At 41.3% G+C, this 22,840-nt stretch overlaps 1 protein-coding gene across 3 annotated transcripts; it reads left to right on the top strand.

The window, feature by feature from the left end:
* Positions 1–1,777: 1,777 nt before the first annotated feature.
* On the top strand, positions 1,778–22,639 carry WBP2 (WW domain binding protein 2). 3 transcript variants are annotated; one of them, XM_054977711.1, is made up of 8 exons: positions 1,778–1,899; positions 5,567–5,675; positions 6,533–6,668; positions 12,124–12,216; positions 13,913–14,050; positions 14,412–14,531; positions 16,885–16,961; positions 19,416–22,639. In XM_054977711.1, the coding sequence occupies exons 1-8, from the start codon at positions 1,841–1,843 to the stop codon at positions 19,467–19,469; spliced, it is 786 nt and encodes a 261-aa protein (XP_054833686.1). In that variant the 5' UTR covers positions 1,778–1,840; the 3' UTR covers positions 19,470–22,639. The 3 variants fall into 3 exon arrangements, with proteins under 3 accessions (XP_054833686.1, XP_054833685.1, XP_054833687.1); XM_054977710.1 differs by having other exon boundaries at positions 14,409–14,531; XM_054977712.1 differs by lacking the exon at positions 19,416–22,639 and adding an exon at positions 17,753–18,415 and having other exon boundaries at positions 14,409–14,531.
* Positions 22,640–22,840: the final 201 nt, after the last annotated feature.

The raw sequence follows: 22,840 nt of genomic DNA, 5'->3' as shown, positions 1-22,840 counted from the left end.
TTCTCATTCTGCCCTAAATCTTTCTCTATATAGATATGTGCTTCACATAGCTAGCATAAGGTGTGCAAGAATGCTGCAGTATTCTTTAGTGCAGAAGGATGTAGTGCTAGCATGCACGTGGTTTGCGGTATTGTGTAAGGTCGTACCATATACCACTTTGCATCATATACATGAGTATTTTTCAAGCAGATATTTTTACATTGGCGTTAAGTGGAAATACATTTGCTTAATGCAAACCATGTCCTATTAGTTTTTGTAGTATTTTTTTTTAATATGAGAAAGACGCACATGTTAATGTCTTCACTCAAAAACAAGGATAGGCTCCTGTGTTCTCAAAAAGGCTTCTTGCCCTTCAGGAGGCACCTGTATGGAATGTAGGTCGTGGCAGGGTTCTTGTTCCTTATTTGGCAGATCAGTCCAATGGCTCTGACATTTCACATACCAATATCAGCCCAATTTCTATCTTACTGCTGGCACTGGAGCATGTTAAGACATAATCCCAGAGAGGTCACAGCTTTGCTATAGCTGAAGAAATAAACTCTTATTCACCAAAGTGTATACTGGAATTAATTTTGTTAATCGTTAAGGTGCTATTTATTACATTCAGACACAGTATTTAATTTTCATAGGCAGCCTATCCCCAAAATAGGACCTAAGAAAACTTGCCATTTTAAAACATCCAATATTTTAAAACAGCAAAAATCAACAAATTAAATCCAAAAAGAATTTACAATTCTTAATCAAGATTATTAGCCAAACACCTGTATAAAAGTCAGACTTGCATAACATTTTAAAATTCATCAATGTTGATGGCCTTACACATCGATTCCTAAGAGCCAAGTCTACTCCTGTGAGGAGTAATTACTAGGGTAAAACACGGAGCACCAAAACTAGTAAGTAAACTACAGCTCATGGCTTCAGATCATGAGGGGCCTCTAAATACAAAAAAATTTACTAAATTCGAATTTTTTGATTAATGTAAGGGGGTTTCTTAAACTGATTCAAACTTTTAAAACAAACTTTCAGTTTTAACACTTTTGTAACAATCTGAAGTCAAACTTGACACAGGGTGATTGTTGTGGGGTAATAACAACACTTTGTCTCTGAGTGGGCATTAAGTTGTCCTGAAGGGTGGTATATAAATCAAATATTATTATTATTATAGTTTAGGGCCTCAGCATTTCTTATGCTGGCCTGGCCTGCTCAGAGGACTAAAAGTTAATCATTCAAATTTTAACTACTTCCCACTGAAATCCTATGGAAGGTTGGTAGTAAATCCCACTTTTTTCATTGGGACTTACTCCCGAGTAACTGCACATAACAGCGGACTGCATATACACATGAGGTAAAGCAGCGGTTGTTTTGTCCCAGGCCTGTTTTAACGCAACCTGCTTATAAAGCCCCAACGCCACATATACGTAGGGCGAGGCCTTCTATTTAACAGCTAGAACTATCGAAAGAAAAAAATTCCTGCTGTATCTTAAGCGCGCTGCATGCTTACTCAGAGGTAAGCTCCATTCTAGTTAATGGAGCTTACACTCAGGTAAACGTTGGAGGATTGCACTGCAACGTTTATGATCGGACATCTATTTTCCCTATCTCCCCACCCCTGCAACCCAGTGAGAATGCAACACTATTCTATTGGACAGAAAGTACGGTCTAGGGCGGCCTTATTTTCGGACAATAAACCACCTTTCCCATCATGCCCCTCTGTCCTTGCGTTGCCTGGTGCTTGGTTACACCGGAAGTCATCGTTGCGGCTGCGTAGTATGGTTTAGGTACACATCAGTCTCCTGAGTTCGGCCGGAGCAGGGGAAGGGTCTGGAGCGGCTTCGCGGACATGGCATTAAACAGGAACCATTCGGAGGGGGGCGGAGTTATCCCCAATAACAGTGAGAGGTAAGGAGCGGGTCGGCGGGGGGCCGCTCTTGCAGTAGGCTGTTGTGGGACGTTGCTGCGTGTTTGTCAACAGCTGTCGGGCTGTTATTCCCAGCGAGTCCTCCCATCATCAGAGGCCCCGCCCAAAGCGGCGGGATGAGGATGGGTTCTCCTTGCAACGTTGCTTTGGCCGCCCCCTCCCCGCCATTGTTTTTCTCTGTCGCAAGCGCTTTTGTGCTCTTTTGGCAGTGGGTGGGTTCACTCGCAAGCCTTATCCCTCGACGGCGTCAGGCCCCTTTCGTGCTGCGTATGTAGTACTTAATTTTTTTTTATCCCGCCCCCATAACTAAGAGGTTCTTGGGGTGGCTTACGAAGAACATCAACGATACCTAACCAAAGATAATTCAGTTTAAATGCATAAAATCAGTAAAAACAAGTTTAAGTACAAAATACATTTAAGAAATACATCGCAACTGAAAACTATTCTCATGCAATTGCTTGGTGGTGGGTGGAGAGTGCCCTCAAGTCAGAGTTGACTTATGGCGACCCCTGATGCGGTTTTTCATGGCAAGAGACTAACAGAAGTGGCTTGCCATTGCCTGCCTCTGCAGCTGTAGTATTTGTTGGAGGTCTCCCATCCAATTACTAACCAAGGCTGACCCCCGCTTAGCTTCTAAGATCTGAAGGGATCAGGCTCACCTGGGCTATGCAGGTCAGGGCATTGTTTAGTATTTGGTAGGTTAAGTCAAACAGCACTTTGTTCTGTGCCTGTCTCTGGTATATTGAAATTGTTTCATTGGATTAACCTTTAAAAGCCCATCTAATTGAGTACCACAATACAAATTAACTGTTTCTAGGAAGCAGGGAAGTAAGGTAAGCAAGAGATAATCATTGTGAATTGCTTTGAGCCCTTAGCATCTGCTAATGGAAGGAATGCTGCCTCTGAACTTGGGAGTTTGGGAGACCTAGGTTCAAATCCCTTTTCTGGTGTAGTGGGAATATGGATTAAATCACCATACCACACATGTATTCTAGTGAACTTTTTTTGAATTTCAATGTGGTTTGTTAGCAGGTTGTGTAATACACAGCTATTCCTTTTATCTCTTGACAACCAATTAAAAGTAGTTGAACAAAAATAGATTAATGATTCTCTAATTACTATAATGGACCACTAATCATATGTTTATCTTGACATTTTGGCAACTTTAAAGATTTATAAAGATTATCATGCACCTGCACCATAACATCCCACGTGGCTTTGGTAGAATATCATATGATTGAAATCTGTAGAATCAGCTAAATCTTAAGATGAATCATATTTTTCCATTATTGTTACATGAAAAAAAATTAGAGATCTTTACAGATAGCACATATTAATTAGTATGAAAGATGTCACCCAGATAAGAAGTTAGGGTTTTGATGAAGGAAATCTCATGAGAAGATTTATGAGAGAAATATTTGTCAGTGTGTTTATTGAGCAACCGATGCATTTCATAGTAGACTTGAGTATGATCTGATTTTAAATCATTCTTAGTTTTAATTGAGAAATGTTAAGGGATTTACTTTTTATTGCATGCATATATTCTTCAATTATTGTTTTCGTTATAAGTGTTTATATTTTAGAATATTGCTTTATTAATAGGATTAATTTTAATAAAGAATAAAAACTAAACTCCAAAAGAAGTCTCTGTGTGCTTTGAAGGAAAGGATTAAACAAAGACTCGCACAAAAATTACTGGTACTAAGCAACAGGCTCTTTAAAGAAAGATCTCTGTCTTTTTTATTTTATCTAAAGCTCTTTGAGCTGTTCAAAATTTGGTATATAAATCTCAAAACTGGATGGTTTGGAAGCTTTTATGAGGTACAGGTAAATCAGTCCTCTACAGTGGAAGCTTGACAAGTGACCTTGGGCCATTCTCAGTCTACCTCACAGAGTTTTTTGTGAGGAAAAATGGAGGAAAGGAGAGTAATGTAAGCTGTTTTGGGTCCCCATTAGGGGGAAGGTGGGGGTATAAATGAAGTAAATACATTCATTCGTTTGCTTCCCCCCCCTTCCTGTGTCACTGCATCAAGCTATTTCTCAAAGTTACTTTATATCCAGAATCTAGGGCACCTGGGAAATTATAAGGTGCAAACCATAGTAGTCTGTGCAAGATCATGCCAGATTGGAGTGGGGAAGTAGCACGGTTGCTGCGCTCAGGGTTCCATGGAAACAGTACCAGCAGGAACAAACTAAGAAAAGGGGCAATGTATAGTCAGCTGGTCAGGACAAAGACATAGCCAGAGTCAGCAGTCTTGTAATAAATCCAAAGTTATAAAAAGCAGGAGCTACGGTATGTGAAATGGCATCAATCTCAAGCAGTTGGGAAGCTGATATTAGCTGGCAAGGGATCCAAATGACCTACTATTCTGATGTTGTATTCCAGCTTCGTCTAGCTATGTTTCTTGGTTACTTCTTGTATAGGGTTTCACACCGTCATCGTACCTTTGCATCTTCTAGATTACTTCCTGTATAGCATTTCACAGCCTTTGCGGAGCTTTTTGAGGTATTGGGAGTGGGAGTAATTAATGTCGGCCTCTAATCTCCTGCAGTTGGAAACCAATTGCCTTCGTCTCTTGCTAATATCAATTTTTATTATGGAAATATTAAGGAGCAGGGTACTGTAAAGAGCTTGTGCTTTAAAGTGTTAAGGCACAGGGTTGGATCCAGAAATCTGCAGCCATAAAGATTCTTCCTGCATTCCCTTCCCCTCAGCAATTCTGACCCCAGGAAAGTTTATTCCCAGGGTTTGATCCCCATGAACGAACAGCCACGAGGGGCGATGTCTCCTTTTCCTATTTGTTAAGGTGGGCAGACAGAAGATGCAGAAAGGGTGTTTCTGCCCCCACTGTAGTCTCCTGACCCATGTGGCTTAATAAACTTTCCCAGAGTCAGAAAGACTGCTGGGAGGAGGGGAGCGTGGGAAAGATTTGCACCCAACGGCACCTTCCTCAAGTGGATTGTGGCATATGACTCACAATAAAAACGGAACTGGGACGGTATATACATGCAAGTGAAACTAGCCATCTGAAGGCTTATAGAAGCCAGTATCACGCAGTGTTGCATATGCTTTCTCAGGAAATGGCTGCTTCCCCCTTTCTTGTTTTCCAAATGTTGTTCTCCCTCCAGTGCTGTTGGAGCAGCACTTGCCTGGTGCACATAGGTGGTATTGGAAAGAGGCACAGAACTCTGGAAATGGCAACACAAAAAAATAATTTGGTGCCGAGTAGCAATGTATTACAGATAGTGGTAGCCAAGAACAAAGGAGAAAAGGAACAAGGGCATATTTTGTTAGAGCAGAAAAGAAAAGTGAATGGAACATCTACATGGGAGCATATTATGAGATGAGTGAAATGAAAATTGTAGAGCCATTTGTGCGCTAAGGAAACATCAGTTTGATAGTTTCCCACAGAATACAGAAAGCATCCGTGAAAAAGGCTGTCACCTGCCTGTTTCTTGCTCTCTGATTACCTAGCTGAAATGGAGAAGCCGGATGTCAAAACTGTGCTGACCCAGTCAGCCACGTAGTTGAGCAGAGAACCAAAGATGGTTGAAGTGCTTTGAATGAGGATACATTTCCTGTCCTACATATAAATCATCACTGAGGGATAAATCCAAGTAACACTCCTCTCTTTTCTTTGCATGTAGCGTTTTGATGACGTATGATCACATTGAAATAACATTCCATGATATGGAGCATATGCCAGATGCTTTCAAAGGGACCAAGAAAGGGAGTGTCTTCTTGACCCCGTATCGTGTAAGTAGGCAAGCACTTTATTCATAACATTCCAGTATGATGACAAATCTTATGGAACCAGCAGTAATTCATTTTTTAAACTTTAGGATATTTTTGTCCTGGTTTAACATGGTAGAAGTTGAAAGACTGGATCTTTTGCTTGCTGGGAGCAGAATGGGTAAATTTTTTCATCTCTTCTCTGATGAAAAGGTGGCTGGCTTTTTCAGTTTGCTGTATAGTTTGGTTCTATTAAGCTGCAAATCAGAAAACACAAACACGGTGTGTACCACCTTGCTACTTACGAAGGAGGGAGTCCAGCCTGGGCATCTCTTTTTGTCTCCCCTTCTATCACTTTATGGTACTTGGTGGGTCATGACTTAAAAGAAACATGTGGCCTGGTATCAGATCACATGACTTTTTGGCCTCTCTTTCCTTGAAGTTTCATATTAAGGTGGGCCTTTGGGTCCTTACAGAATCACACCCAGCAGTGAACTGAACAGTGGAGTAGAATGGTAGAAAAACTACGCTGATGGGGAGGACGTAGTTGCTGCTATTTACAGGAGCCACTGCTCTTGTGGATGGATTGTTCAAGGAACGTGCAGATGTGTTTTGTATATAAATTAAAGCAGCATGGGGGGGCTGTGAAGTTCTGTGGGAAAACACAGAAAACAATGCTAGCTAAGGTGTGTTTCAAGAACATACTGCTGTATTGTGTCATTTGGATGAGAGGCTTGGTCCCATTCTAATGAAGATGTGATATGGACTCTTTGCCTTTTCAGACTTTTTTTTTAGTTTTCCTGACTCTTGCTTCTAGCAGTAACTTGTCACTTGTTTTCTAAATATTCTTTGTTGATTATTGTGTTCTTTTTCCCACGCAGGTTATCTTTGTGTCTAAAGGAAAGGATCCAATGCAGTCTTTCATGATACCCTTTTATTTGATGAAAGATTTTGAGATAAAGCAGCCAGTTTTTGGAGCAAATTATATCAAGGGCTCAGTGAAAGCGGAGGCAGGAGGTATGTTCCCTAAAGAAGTTACTCTGTTTTCATGCATTCAGTATCATGAGCATGTGCCCCAGTGTAAAGAAACTGGGAGCTGACAAAGAGTTTTGGCTTCCTGTGGATATAGAACAACTTTCTGTTTCCAGTTGTTACCGGTAATTTTTTTAAGGGCAGAATAATTGAATTGTGGTCAGATCAAAGGTTTATTTATTCCAACAGCTGACTGCCAATGGTCAGTAAGATGCTCCAGGAAAGCTAGCAAGCACAGTAAAGCTGCGAAAGTCCTCCTCTGTTGTGGGTTAATCATGCATTGTAGCAAGTATTAGTTCTGTTTGATCATTCTGAGCCCGCTGCCATCATGTTTTATTGGATAATACCAAGTTACAATGTTCTGAGAGTGGACAATATTACTAGCTTCTTATATCTGATTACTAAAAATGGAAGGCAAATTTGGAAAGAAGCATGTTTTCTGTTGCTTAAATTGACTACATGAAGTCACCCTCAGTATTTAAATGAAAAAGAGCCACCATGCTTCTGGCCCTTGTCGTTGCAAAGAGCAGTGGGATCAAGCTGGAAAGAGTCTGAGTGATCCTTCTATTACTGATTTTGCGTACTGCCTCAATAGTAAGAGTGACAACACCTGAGGAGGGGGGGAATCCTCCCCCCAAGACTCAGTAGGTTGAGTCAGTGCACCCTCTTTTGTCTGCCTTCCTCTGTCCAGTTACTATCCTCCTAAAACCTCTCGTTCTGTGAAAGTACCACAAGGATTGACTTGAGTTTGTGCAGAGAATCTCTCTGTGTATGCATTTAAACATAGTTGAGAATTCTTTACAGATGTAACATCCTGTCCTGCTTGTAAGCTTTGAGCGGATATATTATTTGAGTGATTTATAATACAGTTTGTGAAAACTTATGGTTTCTTTTAAACGCAGAACTTAAGGGAAAGATTTCACCCCACTAATTCTCTCCCTTTGCCGTCATAATGAAGCAATATGTTACAGAAATTGAGCGCATCCTCTCCATTCCGGTTATTCAAACAAAATCAGCCAAATGATCTCATTCACTTAGCATCCTCAAATGGCTTATGGCAGACAGCAAAGCCGTGCCTCAGAAGATCTAAGAGAAGTCATTCAGTTATAACCAGAGCCTTATCTTGGCTGCAGTCTTATCTCTTTTGGCTGTGCAGCACCACTTCTTCTTGCAGGCCTCCTGCTTAATTGACTTCAAAGCACTCGCGTAGCATTTGCTTCCTCAGTGCCGGAAAGAGAGGCTGTTGCCAGAAGTTATATTAGCAGTCCCTTCTCTCTCCCATCAACAAAATATCCCACTTTTCTAAAAAGGAATCTGATTCGGGCCCACTGAGTAGCCTGGATACTCTTGATGCTGCAGAACTATTGAGCTAAACAAATGTGGACCTATTCGGTCCCTGGGCTGGGATTTTGTGTAAGAGCACATTAGGTAGGGTTATCTGATCTCTTCCTCTCAGCGTCTAGCTGCCCTGCTGAAAGTGAGCAAGAAAAAAACCCTGTTTCTCAAGTAGCAACAATGGCATACTGCTGATTTTATTTTGCCAACATGATTTTATTAATGGAAACCACCTCATGGGTGTTTGGAACTGAGAGCGAGAGATACATATTTTAAATAATATTTACAAGGCAACTATTTAAATGAGACTGAAATGTTGGAGAGTGTTCTATTTCAGACTTCCGTACAATTGATGTTATTATGAAATAATCAAATGGGAGAAATCAGATGCTTTTGGAGATACCTGATCATCCTCACCTGTATGCCCAGAGATCCTTTGCTTTCATGGAATTTCTGGTTTGATTTTCTTCTTTCCCGACCTGTCTCATCCCTCTCCTCCTCTCTCATCAGAACCTGTCTTGGGCAGGTTCCTGGAAAGGCAGCATGAAAATAATCCAAATAAATGAGTTTGTCAATCTGACAACTCACCAGTCTAGATCACGGAAAGATCTCTAGTTGTAAAAGAGCCTGAGTGTTATCTTGACAAGTTTGAATTATTCTCTTTGGTGAAGAGGCTTGCCACAATTTTGAAACAAGCGGCAGTTTACCTTCACTTTGTCGTAACAGTTGTTTACAACAAAACTACACTGGTTGTTTATGTATTTCACATATTTACGTATTTAGTGGGGGATCACTAAATGATGCTTAAATAGCCTTTCCCCTATATTGATGTATCTTAAAAGTTAATAAAATAATGAAAATATCCCTACAGATCCAGGGCATACAACAACACTGAGGGTTGGATCCTGTCAGCTTTTCTGTTGGCACAAGTGGGAAGAAGAGCAATTGGGGGGGGGGGTCAAATTTCTCTGTCATTGCCCTACCATCCTGTATTTTTTTGTCCATGTGAGTCCCGCAGTAGTTAGCATAGCCTTTTCATTGGTCAAATAAACCCTTCCTCCCATTGTATTGTTCTTGGAGCACTAGCAATGTGCTATGAATAAGCATCTGTATGTTTTTTCCGATCTTGCAAGCCGTATTGTCACTAATAAATGTGATATCTTCCTTGAGCCTTGTAATATATAGAGCCATACAATTCCTTTTATTTCATGCCATATTTTATTGTCGATCCAGACTGATCAGTGGCTTACTAGCAACAGTAGCTGACATTCTGTCATACTGCATTTGCTGAATTAGCTCATGCTGACCCAGGGAAATTTAATCTCCTTGGTATTTTGGTTTGCCTGTGGTTAGTAAAGAGAATGTTGCTGTCCTTTGTTTTTCCTTTAACCTCATTCAGAGGGATGTGTTTCATATTCATATACCTTTGGGAAATTGGAGTCTTATCTCTCTACTTGTAGACTTCTAAAGAACATAAGGCAAGACAAGGACTATTCATGTTTTACATCCAGTAAGCTACAAATCAGCGTTTATGATATATTACACAATTCAGAAATTTAAGTAGATGTTTACATGTTCAATGTAATGATTTTCTGTTTGTTTTAAAATTTTGCTTTTAGACCTTCAGTTCAGCTCCTCCTTATGTCACCTTAAACTTATACCTCAGGAGGGCTCTGGTCATAACCAACACTCTTTATTTCCACTGACACAGAACTTCAGGTATTCTCTTCTTTACCCAGGCTTATACTTCGAGAACATCTTCCCTTTTTCGTTTGTGTGATTTTTATATTACTGCCTCCTGATTCTCTCAAAAGGTTTTCGCTCTCACCAATGGCTTTCCCCTTAGCCCTCCTTGGTTTAATTGGTAATCCAGGAAGGCTTGTTATAGATAGTAGTGTGACAGAATAGACAGCCGGTGGGGGTGTCTGTGAGGACCCTTTTTTCTTAATCAAAAGTATAATTTATTTTTTAAGAACATAAACATGATGGTTTTGTAGAGTTTTGATAAGCATATTGGTTTCAGAATAGTTCTTAAGCTTGGTAGTTTCAGATAGAATTATATCATCTTAAAGGTATTTTCCCAGACTCAGTCTCACAGACTAATTTTCCACACAGATCTTCGATAACAGAATAAACACTCCTCTCATCCACACAGATATAAATTCATTCAGGTCTTTCTACACAGTTTGTCTGACCTAGATAGATTAATCTCTGTCTCAGATATACACAAACTGATCCAGGTACACATACAGTTTGTCTGACTTGGCAAGAATTAGAGTCAAAACACACGAGATGAAAAACCTAGATTCAACTCGTGTTCTCTAACCTAAAGGTTTGTCGGGAACTGTAGGCATCCTTGCAGCTTAAAGTTTAGCATTTACAGAGCAGCAGGGAGAGACGTGCAGGTGTCCTTGCAGCTTAAAGTTTAGCATTTACAGAGCAGCAGAGAGGGAAGTGCGGGGGTCCTTGCAGCTTAATGTCTCCCGATGCAGCCAGGCGTCACTCTGCAGCGCCAGGTCGGGTGAGGGGAAGGGAAAATGCTGTGATGCACCTTGAGAGTGGGAGGAAAGGCACCCCACACCTGCACTTCCCTCCCTGCTGCTCTGTAAATGCTAAACTTTAAGCTGCAAGGACGCCTGCACTATAAATGCTAAACTTTAAGCTGCAAGGACACCTGCACGTCTCTCCCTGCTGCTCTGTAAATGCTAAACTTTAAGCTGCAAGGATGCCTACAGTTCCCGACAAACCTTTAGGTAAGAGAACACGAGTTGAATCTAGGTTTTTCGTCTGGTGTGTTTTGAGTCTTAGGCTCTCAGGTTTTTACACAGTTTGCCTGATTTAACCAGAATCCTTTCTCTGAGACCCCCCAAAGATAACTGAAAACCTTTTCTGCCAGTTCATTCCACTACTAGGGTACATCTACCATCCAATCTGAGGAAACTCCATTCACCCATTCAACCCCCTTCCTCCTTTCCTCAGAGGCCTACATTTAAACCTACAGTAACAAATATTTTAGAGCCCCACATTAACAAGCAGAAATAAAATCTAAACTATTCACATGCAAAACATTATGCTTAATTTTTGCAAACTGGATATTGAAAGAGGGTGGGGATTTCTTGGTGGTAAGTGTGGTTTTGGAGGGAGAGTAAATGAGGAATGGAAAAGCATTAATTCTGTATTTTCAGAGGCAATAATTTGATGAACATCTATTTATACTGTACAGTTTTAAAGACTGCAGTGTTTATAGGAACAGTAAGACTCATATTTACAGAATCATTTAGATTAGCCAAATTCTGGTGATTGTTTTAATTAAAAATGGGTCTTGCCTCCTGTAATGGGCAGGACCAGTTCCAGCTCCTCCTCTCCTAGGGATCAGCCAATGAGAGCTGGTGAAATGCTGGGACTAGTGACAATTGGAAATCCGTTAGAACAATTAGTGAGAGTGAGAGAAGGATTTTAGCCTGCTGAGGAGTAGCAGCAGAAATAGTTGGCTGTTGATATCTGTTATATTATATTATATTGTCCTGTGTTATACATTTTAAAAGAAAAGTGTTTTCTGTTTTAGCCCTAGCTGACTGGAAGTTGTTGACTGAGAGGAAATAACATGCACACAAATATCAGACATTCAGGTCATGATCAGTGGGCCTAATTAACTAAATGGTGGCAATGTATAGAGGAAAGAAACACTGAGTTCCCTTTCCCCAATAGCCCTAGGCAGTAGCTGGGTAAGGAGTAGCTAGTGAATATAGGGAAAGGACTGACTGTCTGGTGAAGTCCCTGTGAAGAGGAGAAAGGTGACCCTGTGTGGATTTGAGGGCTCTCTGCCGAATGGAGTATTGTGACCAATCTGAACTGCCTGTGAAACTCCAGACCTGTGCAGGGAGGTTTATGGAGGGTAGCAGTGTATAAGGGGGCTCATACCTCCGTTACAAACTGTACTAGCATTTTTAAAAAGAATTATTTGTGTCTTATGACCTTTGGAAGACAAACAGCATTGGGTGCGGCGCATGGGAATGTGAGAAGAATCTCTGGACTGCAACAACAACCTTCATGATAATAAAAACGCATTCCATTCTCTCATACTGTTTCACCTTTTCTTCTCTAGGTGGTTGGGAAGGATCTGCAACATTCAAAATTACATTCTCAGCTGGAGGTGCCATTGAATTTGGACAGCGTATGCTTCAAGTAGCATCTCAAGGTACTGCAGCTCTTTTCAAAATAAGGAAGTCAATTCAGCTGAAGCCAGACAAGGGTCTAGATGTTCTTTGCTAGTTATAAGGATAGGTCCCAGACTAAACAAGGTTCAGGGATCTCTGTGCTGATATCTCTCTTTTTTTAAAAAAAAATTAAATAGAAAATAGCATTGGGCTGTAGAAAGAATATCAGAAGCAGACTATATAACAGAAAGTAACATTAGACAATAAACATAATATCAAAACAAAATATATAACAGAGTATTAAAACTACATAATAATATAACAAAAAGTAACATTAAAGAATAAACCTATCAAAAACAATGTACAGCAGATTATTAAAACTGCATAACGTTTCTTCTCTCCATCCCTTCACTTGTTTATATTAAAATACATTATACTCGCCATTTTATATTCAGTATATTTTTTAAAAAACCTTATATTTCAGTCACATAATGAAAAAAGACTTTCCATTTTTCCTGAAATTCTGATATAAGAAGTTAATGTAGCCATTGTCACGTAGGAGTACTGACATCTCTCCACAGGTAGCAGCCCTAAATCAGAGTCGTTGGGCTGGGAGGGTTTCCTGTCTATGGGGATAACTGTATGTACTTCTGTTTCTTCCAGTGGGGCAAATAGCAGTTTGGGAACAGGGTTTGTATCAGGAAATCAACATTAGAGAAGATGCTTAACCTCCCTTCCGCTCCCTATAACCCCAATCCAATTTCCTCCTGTGATTGTTTTTTAAATTTTAAAAAGAGAGAGCTTGGTGATCTAAACATGGAACACTAAATTCTACTTTTCAAAAATTGCCCCTGATTTCAACAGTGGTTTTGTTAGTCTGCATCTCACATGCATTAGGGAGAAAAATAGGTACCTTCATATTTGACTCGGCACCTGGAACAGATGTTTCCTGTTAATTACCCATTGCTCTATGGAACAGCTGACAATCATAAGCCATTTGTTATCAGATCCCTTATGCATCTATCATACTCACCAGCACTGGCCTAATGGCTTCAGACAGCCTCTCCAAGTAAGTTTCAGGTATCTCACAGTCATGAAATCCAGCCACTTCTGCAATTCTCATGTCTTCTATTTCCGCTTCTCTTATCAGTGCGTGGGACCTCAAGCAATTTTGCTCATTGTCTCTTTTTTCCTTTTCCTTCTCCTGCATCTTCACTCAGTCCCACCTGCTTGAATGCAAGGGAAATGTTAGAACTTGTTACATGTAGAATTGCCAACTGGCTGGAGAAAGAAAATGTCCTGCTGATTTAATAAAGGATTAATGGATGCTGTTTACCAGGTGATGTTATTTACCTATATGTCGTGAAAGACTTCAGCTGCCCATTTCAACACATTAAGCCCCTTTTAAAGGGGCGGGACATTTTCCTTCAGGCCTTTTGACAACCCTAATTACATCACAGAACACATCCTCCTTTCCCATTGGATCTGATCCCCAAATCCTTAATACCAGCTCTGAGTATCATGTAGAAAGGAACTCTGAACGATTGAAGATTGCATTGTGTTTAGAAAACATGTTATGCCCTGTTACTTATCCATCTCATCAAATGCATGTGTCCTTTGTGTATTGTAGCAGTGAATTTAAATGTGTCCAAATTGTTGCTGTATAGTAGTTTTGACTGTCATGATCTTGAAATATGCCTCCTAGCTGAATAAAATTTGCTGATCTTTGTTTTGCAGCCTCAAGAGGCGAGGTCCCCAATGGAGCTTATGGTTACTCATACATGCCAAATGGAGGTTATGCCTTTCCACCTCTTGCTGCCAACGGAATGTACCCTTCTCCTCCCACAGGGTATCCTTACCCCCCACCACCTCCTGGTGAGTCTTGGAAGTGGAACTTTCTGCAATTAGAGTGGATTATAAAAATATGAAAACATACCCTTTTGTGAGCATGTTGCCTTCCCATAGTCATCAGTATTCTCATGTGCCCTGAAATCAAACTAGAGCTGTTCTGGGGTAGTTAGTGTGGTCTGAAGTAGGTCTGAAGTTGCCATTTTCTCTCTCTTAACCTGCTAGGCTCTGATGCTGGCACGACAAAGAATGGGAGCTTTTAGTTTATCTGTGCTGTAAGAATAGAGTAGTATCTGAATATTAAATAAGGTTTTGGTGCTACATTCTTGAGGTCTGATTGGTTAACGATGTCTACATTATTTAAGCCTGTCTTTCTTCCTTGCAGCAGAGTTTTATCCTGGTCCCCCCGTAGATGGGGCTATGGGATACATGCAGCCTCCTCCACCTCCCTATCCTGGGCCCATGGAGCCACCTGCCTCTGGCCTGGACCTTCCCTCTACTCCAGCAGGTATGTAGTGTGACCAGAGTTCAGATGTAAAATATGAACGGACTGAGCAAGGACTTCAGGAGACTCGGCATTTGAAGCAGCCCTAACCAATGTTTCTTTAAAATCTTTTCAGAAAAAGGCTCAAGTTTAGAAAAGTTGCTAAAAATGGTACAGTTGAGGTTTCATGTTAGTCATCTGTTTCTGAATGCAGAACTATCCCATTCCGTTGACAAAGGAGCAGTTGTTTCTTCACTGCCAACTTTGCAAGTGCAATTAAACCAGAAAGCAAAATAGAGATTTTCTTCTAGCCTGAGTGTCATCGAGAAAGACTTTAATAAGAAAAGCAGGAGTGGGGGGATCCCTCAACACATGAGACAAAGACTGTTTTATACTGGGGTGAAGTTCTTAGGGCTAATAAGGATAGAATAGCAGTGCAAACTTCTGTTTTGTTGAAAACTGAATAATACACATAGGAGAAATGCTGGGGGAGGGGTTAATAACAACAACAACATTAGATTTATATAACGCCCTTCAGGATGACTTAACACCCACTCAGAGTGGTTTACAAAGTATGTTATCATTATCCCCACAACAAAACACCCTGTGAGGTGGGTGGGGCTGAGAGAGCTCCAGAGAGCCGTGACTAGCCCAAGGTCACCCAGCTGGCTTCGAGTGGAGGAGTGGGGAATCAAACCCGGCTCTCCAGATTAGTGCCCCACGCTCTTTAACAACTACACCAAACTGGTTAAGCATTTCTGAGGGCTGAATTAGATGCTTGTTGGCAAGCATGGACCAGTGCTGAACAACTGCTGTGGTGGGGAAGTTTACCACTTAAAGTGGAGAAGCAGCTGATGGAAGGGCGATGCTTAACCCTTTCCCACTCACAACTTGTTGTCTCATCCAATCCCCCAGTCATTTTTTCTGTTTTTTTTCCTTTCAAGCAGCTTTTTAAATTAGATATTTTATCATAGATATATAACAGATTTCATACTCCCAAATACAGAAAGAAACAGAGGCATTATAATAACTCACAAAGTGCATGAAGAAACACTCTCTCTCTTGCCTTATTATTCCACAACATTATAAACAGTACCCAACACTCACTGAATTTATCTGAACATTAAACATTTATTTCTCTGGGCACTTTTATATATTAATTTAATTAATAGTGCAGCATTCCACATACAGTGGAGCCACCGCCCTCTGAAGGAGGTTTTAGCTTCCTTTTTCCATTTTGCTAATATTGTCAATTTAGCAGCAGGTAAGTAAGCTTAGAGCCCTGACCTGGATAGCCCAGGCAAGCCTGATCTCATCACATCTCGGAAGCTAAGCAGGGTTGGCCTTGGTTAGTAATTGGAATGGGAAACCTCCAGTGAAGACCAAGGTTGCAGAGGCAGACAATGTCAAACTACCTCTGTTAGTCTCTTGCCATAAAAATCCCACCGGAGTTTGTTGTAAGTCGGCTATAACTTGATGCCATTCTCCACCAAGTAAGCTTAGGACTAGTTCTAGGCCTTGATGGCTTGTAGGTCCTTATAAACAACAACAACAACAGTTCTCTAGATTAGAGTCCTGCGCCCTTAACCACTACACCACACTGGCTCTCTACACACCAAACTGAATAACATTTGGGTTAAGGAGTACATTATATCCCAGCATTTCATTAACAAACTGAATTACCAGTTTCCAGAAAGTCTGATTTTTTTAATAGAACTAAAAATGTATAAAAATCCACCATGGATGAGCCACACCCCAACACTGGTCTGAGTATGTCTATATATAGTGGCTAACCTCTGCCGAGTGAGATGCTGACCACTTTTTTCTTTGACACAGCAAACACTTCATATCTGCCGCACCACTTTGCAACTTGTTAGCCCACCCAGGTTCCCAATCCCAAGTCAGCAGATCCCTACACAGGGTCTGTCGAATACTAAGTAATCGATGGTAGAAATATGAAGGATGCTTCAGTTTTTGCTACTCTGTGGTGGAGGGTCCTATCCAGAGATGCTTTTACTACAGAATGGAAGTGGCAGGGTGTGTGCTAAGTCACGCTTAACATTGGATGCATTGAGGAACAGCTTTGAATCCATTCCTGGACTGTGCACATAAAAACACAGTTGGTTCTTGGAGTAAAAAAGCTTCAAACCCAGCTGAATTCAAGGTGCTCAAGGGAGTAGCCACTGGCTTTGCACCAGCCTCCTCCTACCACCAGGGGCTTGAAAGGGACTGTTCTGATCTTGGGAAGAGACCTGGTCAACTGGGGAGGGAATTGCAGAGCTATGGCTTGCTTGTGGTGTCTGTTTAGCCCGTTTCTCACCAGGTGCTGCAGTTCCAAAGGCTGCTTCTGTCTGACCTGTATTAATTTTTCCAACAGCTGAAGCCAAGGCTGCAGAAGCTGCGGCAAGTGCATATTACAACCCAGGCAATCCACACAATGTCTACATGCCCATGGTAGGTGCTGCACATTGTTCTTTATGTCATCAAAGATTATTGTCTTAGAAATTAAGAGAGAAGGGGCCTCTCATCTCCCAGTCTGCTTTTTAGGCATTCCGCCCAGCCATACTGTCAGTGAACAAACCAAATTAATGTGAGTGCTGCAGGAAAGAGCAAGAGGAGTTAATGCACCAGGTGTCAATAGAAGCAGATCTCAGGAAATACACCTTAGTGACAGATGCAGCGAGACTTCTTTTCACAAGACATCTCGGTGCAGGAGCCTGTTTCATACCCTGTCATCAGGCCTAATAATTTAGTCACAGTTTTGATGGGGAAAACACCTACTTATCACATCATACACTTTGTGAAATGGGTGATTGCCATTTATGGATGGGAACCTGAAGCTTGGACGTGGTGACTTATGGCAGAATGAATCTCTTGAAGCTAGAACTTCCAAGTTCAGGCTCAGTAGCCATTTGGAAGGACCAAAGTAAACAAGGATGGAGTAGTTTTCAAGGGAGCTTTAAAAGGTTGCTTAGAAGTTCATTGACCTGTAGGAGTGTGCAGAAGTAGGTGATTTCAACATGCAGTTAGAATGAGCTGAATGCTTTGTGTAGGGATGGTCTGTGCATTTACTAGGGATCTGTGATCAGAATGTAACTAACCAAAATGCAACACAAATATGCCCCCATTTGTTAAGACCATAAGGCTTAGTAACATGAGTGAAATTACTTTCCAAGATTTGGAAACTTCAGGGATGTTCTTCTACTTCATTAGCTGATGCTGTTTCTATTCCTCTGTCTGAGCAGCATCCAGCAGAACAGAGGGAGAGAATAAAATCAATATAGTGAAGCCTGATGAGTATACCATATCTTCCACCCAGAAGAACAACCTGATTCTTCTGACTTGTGGAATCACATCCCTGCTTGGCATTTCCATGTACTGTGTTTCCATGAGGAGGAAGACCCAGTTATACCTGTTCGTATGTAAAGTGGGTTTGGTGGTGTATTTTCACAAAAACAGAGCATGCAGGTGAAGGGAGGTAGAATTTGCACCATTCCGTTCTTTATTTTGTTATGCTTGTTTTGTTTTTAAATGATTTAATTTTCTCCAAACAAAACTGTCTCCTTGATGGAAGCCAGAAATTTTGACACAAGCTAGAAGAAAAAATGCTGAAAAACCATTTTAGTTATATAGAGTTTAGCATTCAGTGTTTGTTTGGACAACTGTTGGACCATTATTCTCACTCATATCAGGGTCCTGGTGGTGAAAAGACAGAGGAAAGAGTCATCCTCATTTTTCCACATACCTGATCTATAACTTCATCCCAATTAGATAGGGAGAGAAAGGGTTAGCTCAGGAAGATCATTCTGCTGCATCTAGAATGGGGCTACCTTCTTGAGAGTGCAGGATCCACTGAGCAAGAGGTATAAACCCCAGAAATTTCATTCTAAATGTGTGTTCAGGGAGGTAATCTAGGCAGACTGTAGAAAAGAGTCCAGAAGCACCTTTAAGACTAACCAACTTTACTGTAGCATAAGCTTTCGAGAATCACAGTTCTCTTCGTCAGATGCATGGATGGTAAGAAGAAACTGGTCGGATATATAGGTGGAGAGGGGAGGGGGGAGTAGATGCAATCAGTAGCTTCTGATAATGAAATCAGTTACTTCTGATAATGAGATAACCATTCATAGTCCCTATTCAATCCAAGCCTGACTGAGTCAAATCTACATATGAATTCCAATTCAGCAATGGCATCAGCTACACTATCTCTGGCTCTTACAGCTGGTCGTCCTCCAATCTGATATATGCCCTCAGGTGCCAACAATGTCCATCTGCTCTGTACGTTAGACAAACCAGCCAACCTCTGTGCAAAAGAATAAATGGATACAAATCTGACATTAAAAACGGCAGTATCCAGAAACCAGTGGGAGAACACTTCAGTCTACTAGGACATTCCATCAAGGACTTAAAGGTCACTGTAGTTCAACGGAAACCTTTCAAAAACAGAATCCTATGGGAAGCTGCTGAATTGGAATTCATATATAAATTTGACTCAGGGACTATGAATGGTTATCTCATTATCTAAAGCTACTGATTGCATCTACTCCCCCCTCCCCTCTCCACCTATATATCTGACCAGTTTCTTCTTACCCTCCATACATCTGACGAAGAGAACTGTGATTCTTGAAAGCTTATGCTACAGTAAAGTTGGTTAGTCTTAAAGGTGCTACTGGACTCTCTTCTATTTTGCTACTACAGACTAACATGGCTAAGTCCTCTGGATCTAGGCAGACTGTGATTCCCATTAAAACAATGGAAACAACAACTGAACTTGCTAATGAAAACATGCAACATAGGCTATTAAAATATTTGAAGTATTAACAAACAAGTGAAATTGTGTGCATTCTTGGTATTTACTTCTAGGTGTGTAGTTATTTATGTGCATTTCTTTTCTTCCTCTCCTTTTAGGACCAGCCTCCTCCTCCTCCTTACTTTCCACCAGAAGACAAGAAAACTCAGTAAACCAGCCACCTCTCATTGCATCCTCATCTCCGTTTGGCTAAATGTTGATTAGGAATAGGACAGTGATAAGGAGAGTCTAGTCTCTGTCCTGCACATGTAGCTTCCATGAGCAGCAGTGGAAGATGCGTGTGCCATTGGGAAAGAGATTTTAAAGTTCCTTGGATTGTCATTCACAAACCCGAGAATTTACTATTCCCTTCTATATGAATCGTTCTCCTTGCCGACGAATAACGAAGGGACGATTTTGTTCTTCCTCTCCTTTGCATTTAGCTGCCCTGGACAAAGACTTCTTCAAACTGAAAATTAACCAACAGATAGTGAAATGGTATTGTTGGCACCTTGTTGTGTTGATCAGCCCTTGCATGCTGAAGCTTTTGAAGAAAACTGACTCTTTGATCTATTGATCAGTTTCAGTGCATGAACTCTGCCATGGTACCATCAAGGATATGCACCGATCTCCTGACAAGATCATCTAATGGCATGTACTTAGACGCTGGTTCTATTACAGTCCCTGGGATTTTCTGCCACTTCTTCCACAGGATGCATATATGGTGGCTTTTATGCATCATTAATTAATTTTGAACGTTTCTATCCAGCCACTTCCACATGTTGATTATTTTGTTCCTTGCAGCAACAAAATGATGGCTGCCTCTTTCTGGCCAGTAAAGCTTCTGAGCCTCTGTGTTAAACTTCGTAGATCGGTTGTCTGAACTCCTTCCTAGCATTTGAACAGGGTTTTCTAAGGAAGAAGGTGGCTCACACATTTTCATCTTTTAAAGAACTTATTTTGGATTTTCATCCCAAACATCCTATATAGGAGCATTTTCCCTTTAGCCACATGGAGCTCAACAGCCATCACTTCTCCTTCAGGCAAACAGCAGATTACCTTACAATGATCCTTCAGGTGATGTCCAAATTGACTTACAGGGAGACTATGTAAAGGAGCTCTTGTGAGCCTGTATTTTCCATTGTTCTCTCTAGCTGCAATTTTAATATTAGCAAACGCCATAAACAGTGGGTGACCAGTTAAATTGTGCTGTGGCCCCTGTTGTTCTTGCGCCAAATTATTGGGAGGGAAAATAGGAAAACTATTAAGAATTGGTCTTGTAGTCCTTGGGCACGTGTATCTGGTTCCCAAAAATCTCAGAAACCTGTTTGGCTTAGGTTTATGCACACTGATCAGAAGTTTCACTACGTGCCCAGGCAGTTGGTGACCCGCTTTCATTTAATCAACATCACTTCCAATTTATACGGGAATAAAATTAAAACCTGGCTTGTACATATTCTCCCATCTTTTCTTGACATCTTGTAACCTGGAATAATCCAAGTGATTGAAATCGCAGCTCTCTGGAATGCTAACTTACTGAGCCAGTGCAGAAAGCTTGGACTTCCTTCCAAAGTCACTTTGATGCTGGGTATCAGGCATTAATTGAAATAGCTCTAATTTATTCCAGCAGTAGGCACATTGCAGTTCTGTTCCACTCAGCAGGGGATGCCAACTGCTTCCTGTTGTTGTTGTAGAGACATCCCAAGAGGGGTGGAGGGGGGTAGCATCAGTTGCCAAGAATATGGCAAAGCAGGATGGCTTAACTGCATGCCTTTGCAATGCTTGTTTCTTGCTTCCCTGATTTAGCTGTGCATTTCTTTTTTGAGTAACTTTACTGACCTTGTAGGTTTCCAGGGGATGGAAACGTCCCCATTTGCATCGATATTGGTAGCGGTTACTGCTGCATGATCAAATGACAGCCCAGTGGGTGAGGGGTTTGAGTTCTGACAGGATGCAGATCCAGGGGGTGTTGCAGAGCTGGCACTCAGAGACATTGTGAAGTAATGGAAGCTTTCTGAAACTCCAGTGTGCCTGGCAAAGGCAATCTTTAGTTTGGTTTTCCAAATGCTTTCTTAGCTGATCAGTGTTGATTATGTGTTCTTTCTCCCCCTGCCACCTCCTCATGCACTGACTTTTTTCTAGATTTGCTAATTAAACTGCAGTGATATAAAGAAATAGTTATTTTAAAAATAGTATGTATTGGGAGGGGAGATTGTTAATATATTTATGCCTGTGAAGCAGTTCTTTTGAATGCAAGGCTCTCTTTTGATTTGCTGAGACTGTGAAGTAAAGATAACATACATTGAAAATATCTGGCTGTGTGTCTGCATATGCGGAGGGGGAGGGCAAGTGTTACTTCCTTCGCAAGCCTTGAGCTGAAAGAGAACAAAGCATAGAACAAGAGCTTGGGGGTGGAGGGAAAGAGTCCTGAATCTGCCACTAATTTTCCACAGTGACCTAGGCTGAGCCACTTAAGTCTGCGAAACCCTTCTCTACAGTGTTAACTTAGAAAATACCCCACCCTATTCAATCCCCCCTGCCATTGTCGTTCACTGGCTATTATCATTCATCTTCTTCAGTCACTCCACTCTCCAAGATATAAGGACAGATAGACTCACATTCTAGCTGTATCTGAAGAAGCGAGCTGTGGCTCATAAAAGCTCATCCCCTACCACTAATTTTGTTAGTCTCAGAGCTAAGAGCTCCTGTGACAGACTCGGCTTCAGAGGCTGAGATTTCCAGAAGTGAAAGTATGATTGACATGTTTCCTCCCCCCCACACCAATGGGGCTAGGTTGAAATGGCAGTTGGGGATGGAATGTTGGGGAAGCTGTCAGTGGGAGTGGGAGAGTAAACAAGAGAGTGAGTTGGAGCCTGGCTTTTGACCAGAGAGGGTCAGTCTGTGAGAGGAAATAATGTTTGTGAAGCACTGTTAGTCCTAGGACTGAAGTGGGGAAAACCAGCACTAACTCCTACTTAGACTTGAGAGATCTGGGAATTATTGAGGGCCAAGGAAGTGGGTAGAACGGAGTCTTCCCTTGAGTGCCAGGAACAGGGTTATAGCTCATAACTATAACACCTGCCCAGTATCTAGGAAGGGTTTGTCTCAGTGGAGCACCTTTAAGTCGAGAGGAGGGAAAGTTGTGCTGTGTTTGTGCTTTGAAAGTAGAGCATTTGTGAAGCAGTGTCAACCTCTGAAAGAAGCCAGCAACCTAGTGTTAAACCAAGTGTTTGGTGCCTCACACCAGTGAAGTTGCTGTATAAAAACCTTTCTCTTATATCAGTTCAAACATCTGCCTACCTGCCCTCTGACTTTACCTGCTGTAAATAAACCTTCAGTTATGTTTTGAACCTCTCCAAGCCTTGTGTGCCAGTTTCTGCTAAAGAGAAGCGCAAACCCCTGATCTGTCCTCTACTAAGACTTGGCTGGGTAACCATCTTTAATATTTCCTAAGGGTGGGAGGACAAAAAGGAAAGTTGAAGCTTAGCATCAACCACTACCAGAGGCTTCCCAGCCCAGTATACAGCTTCATATGCTTAAAGAG

This window comes from Eublepharis macularius, chromosome 4 (genome assembly GCF_028583425.1).
Source record: "Eublepharis macularius isolate TG4126 chromosome 4, MPM_Emac_v1.0, whole genome shotgun sequence".
Lineage (NCBI taxonomy): Eukaryota > Metazoa > Chordata > Lepidosauria > Squamata > Eublepharidae > Eublepharis > Eublepharis macularius.
The sequence above is the reverse complement of the archived record's forward strand: the minus strand, read 5'-3'. Positions and strand labels throughout refer to the sequence as shown.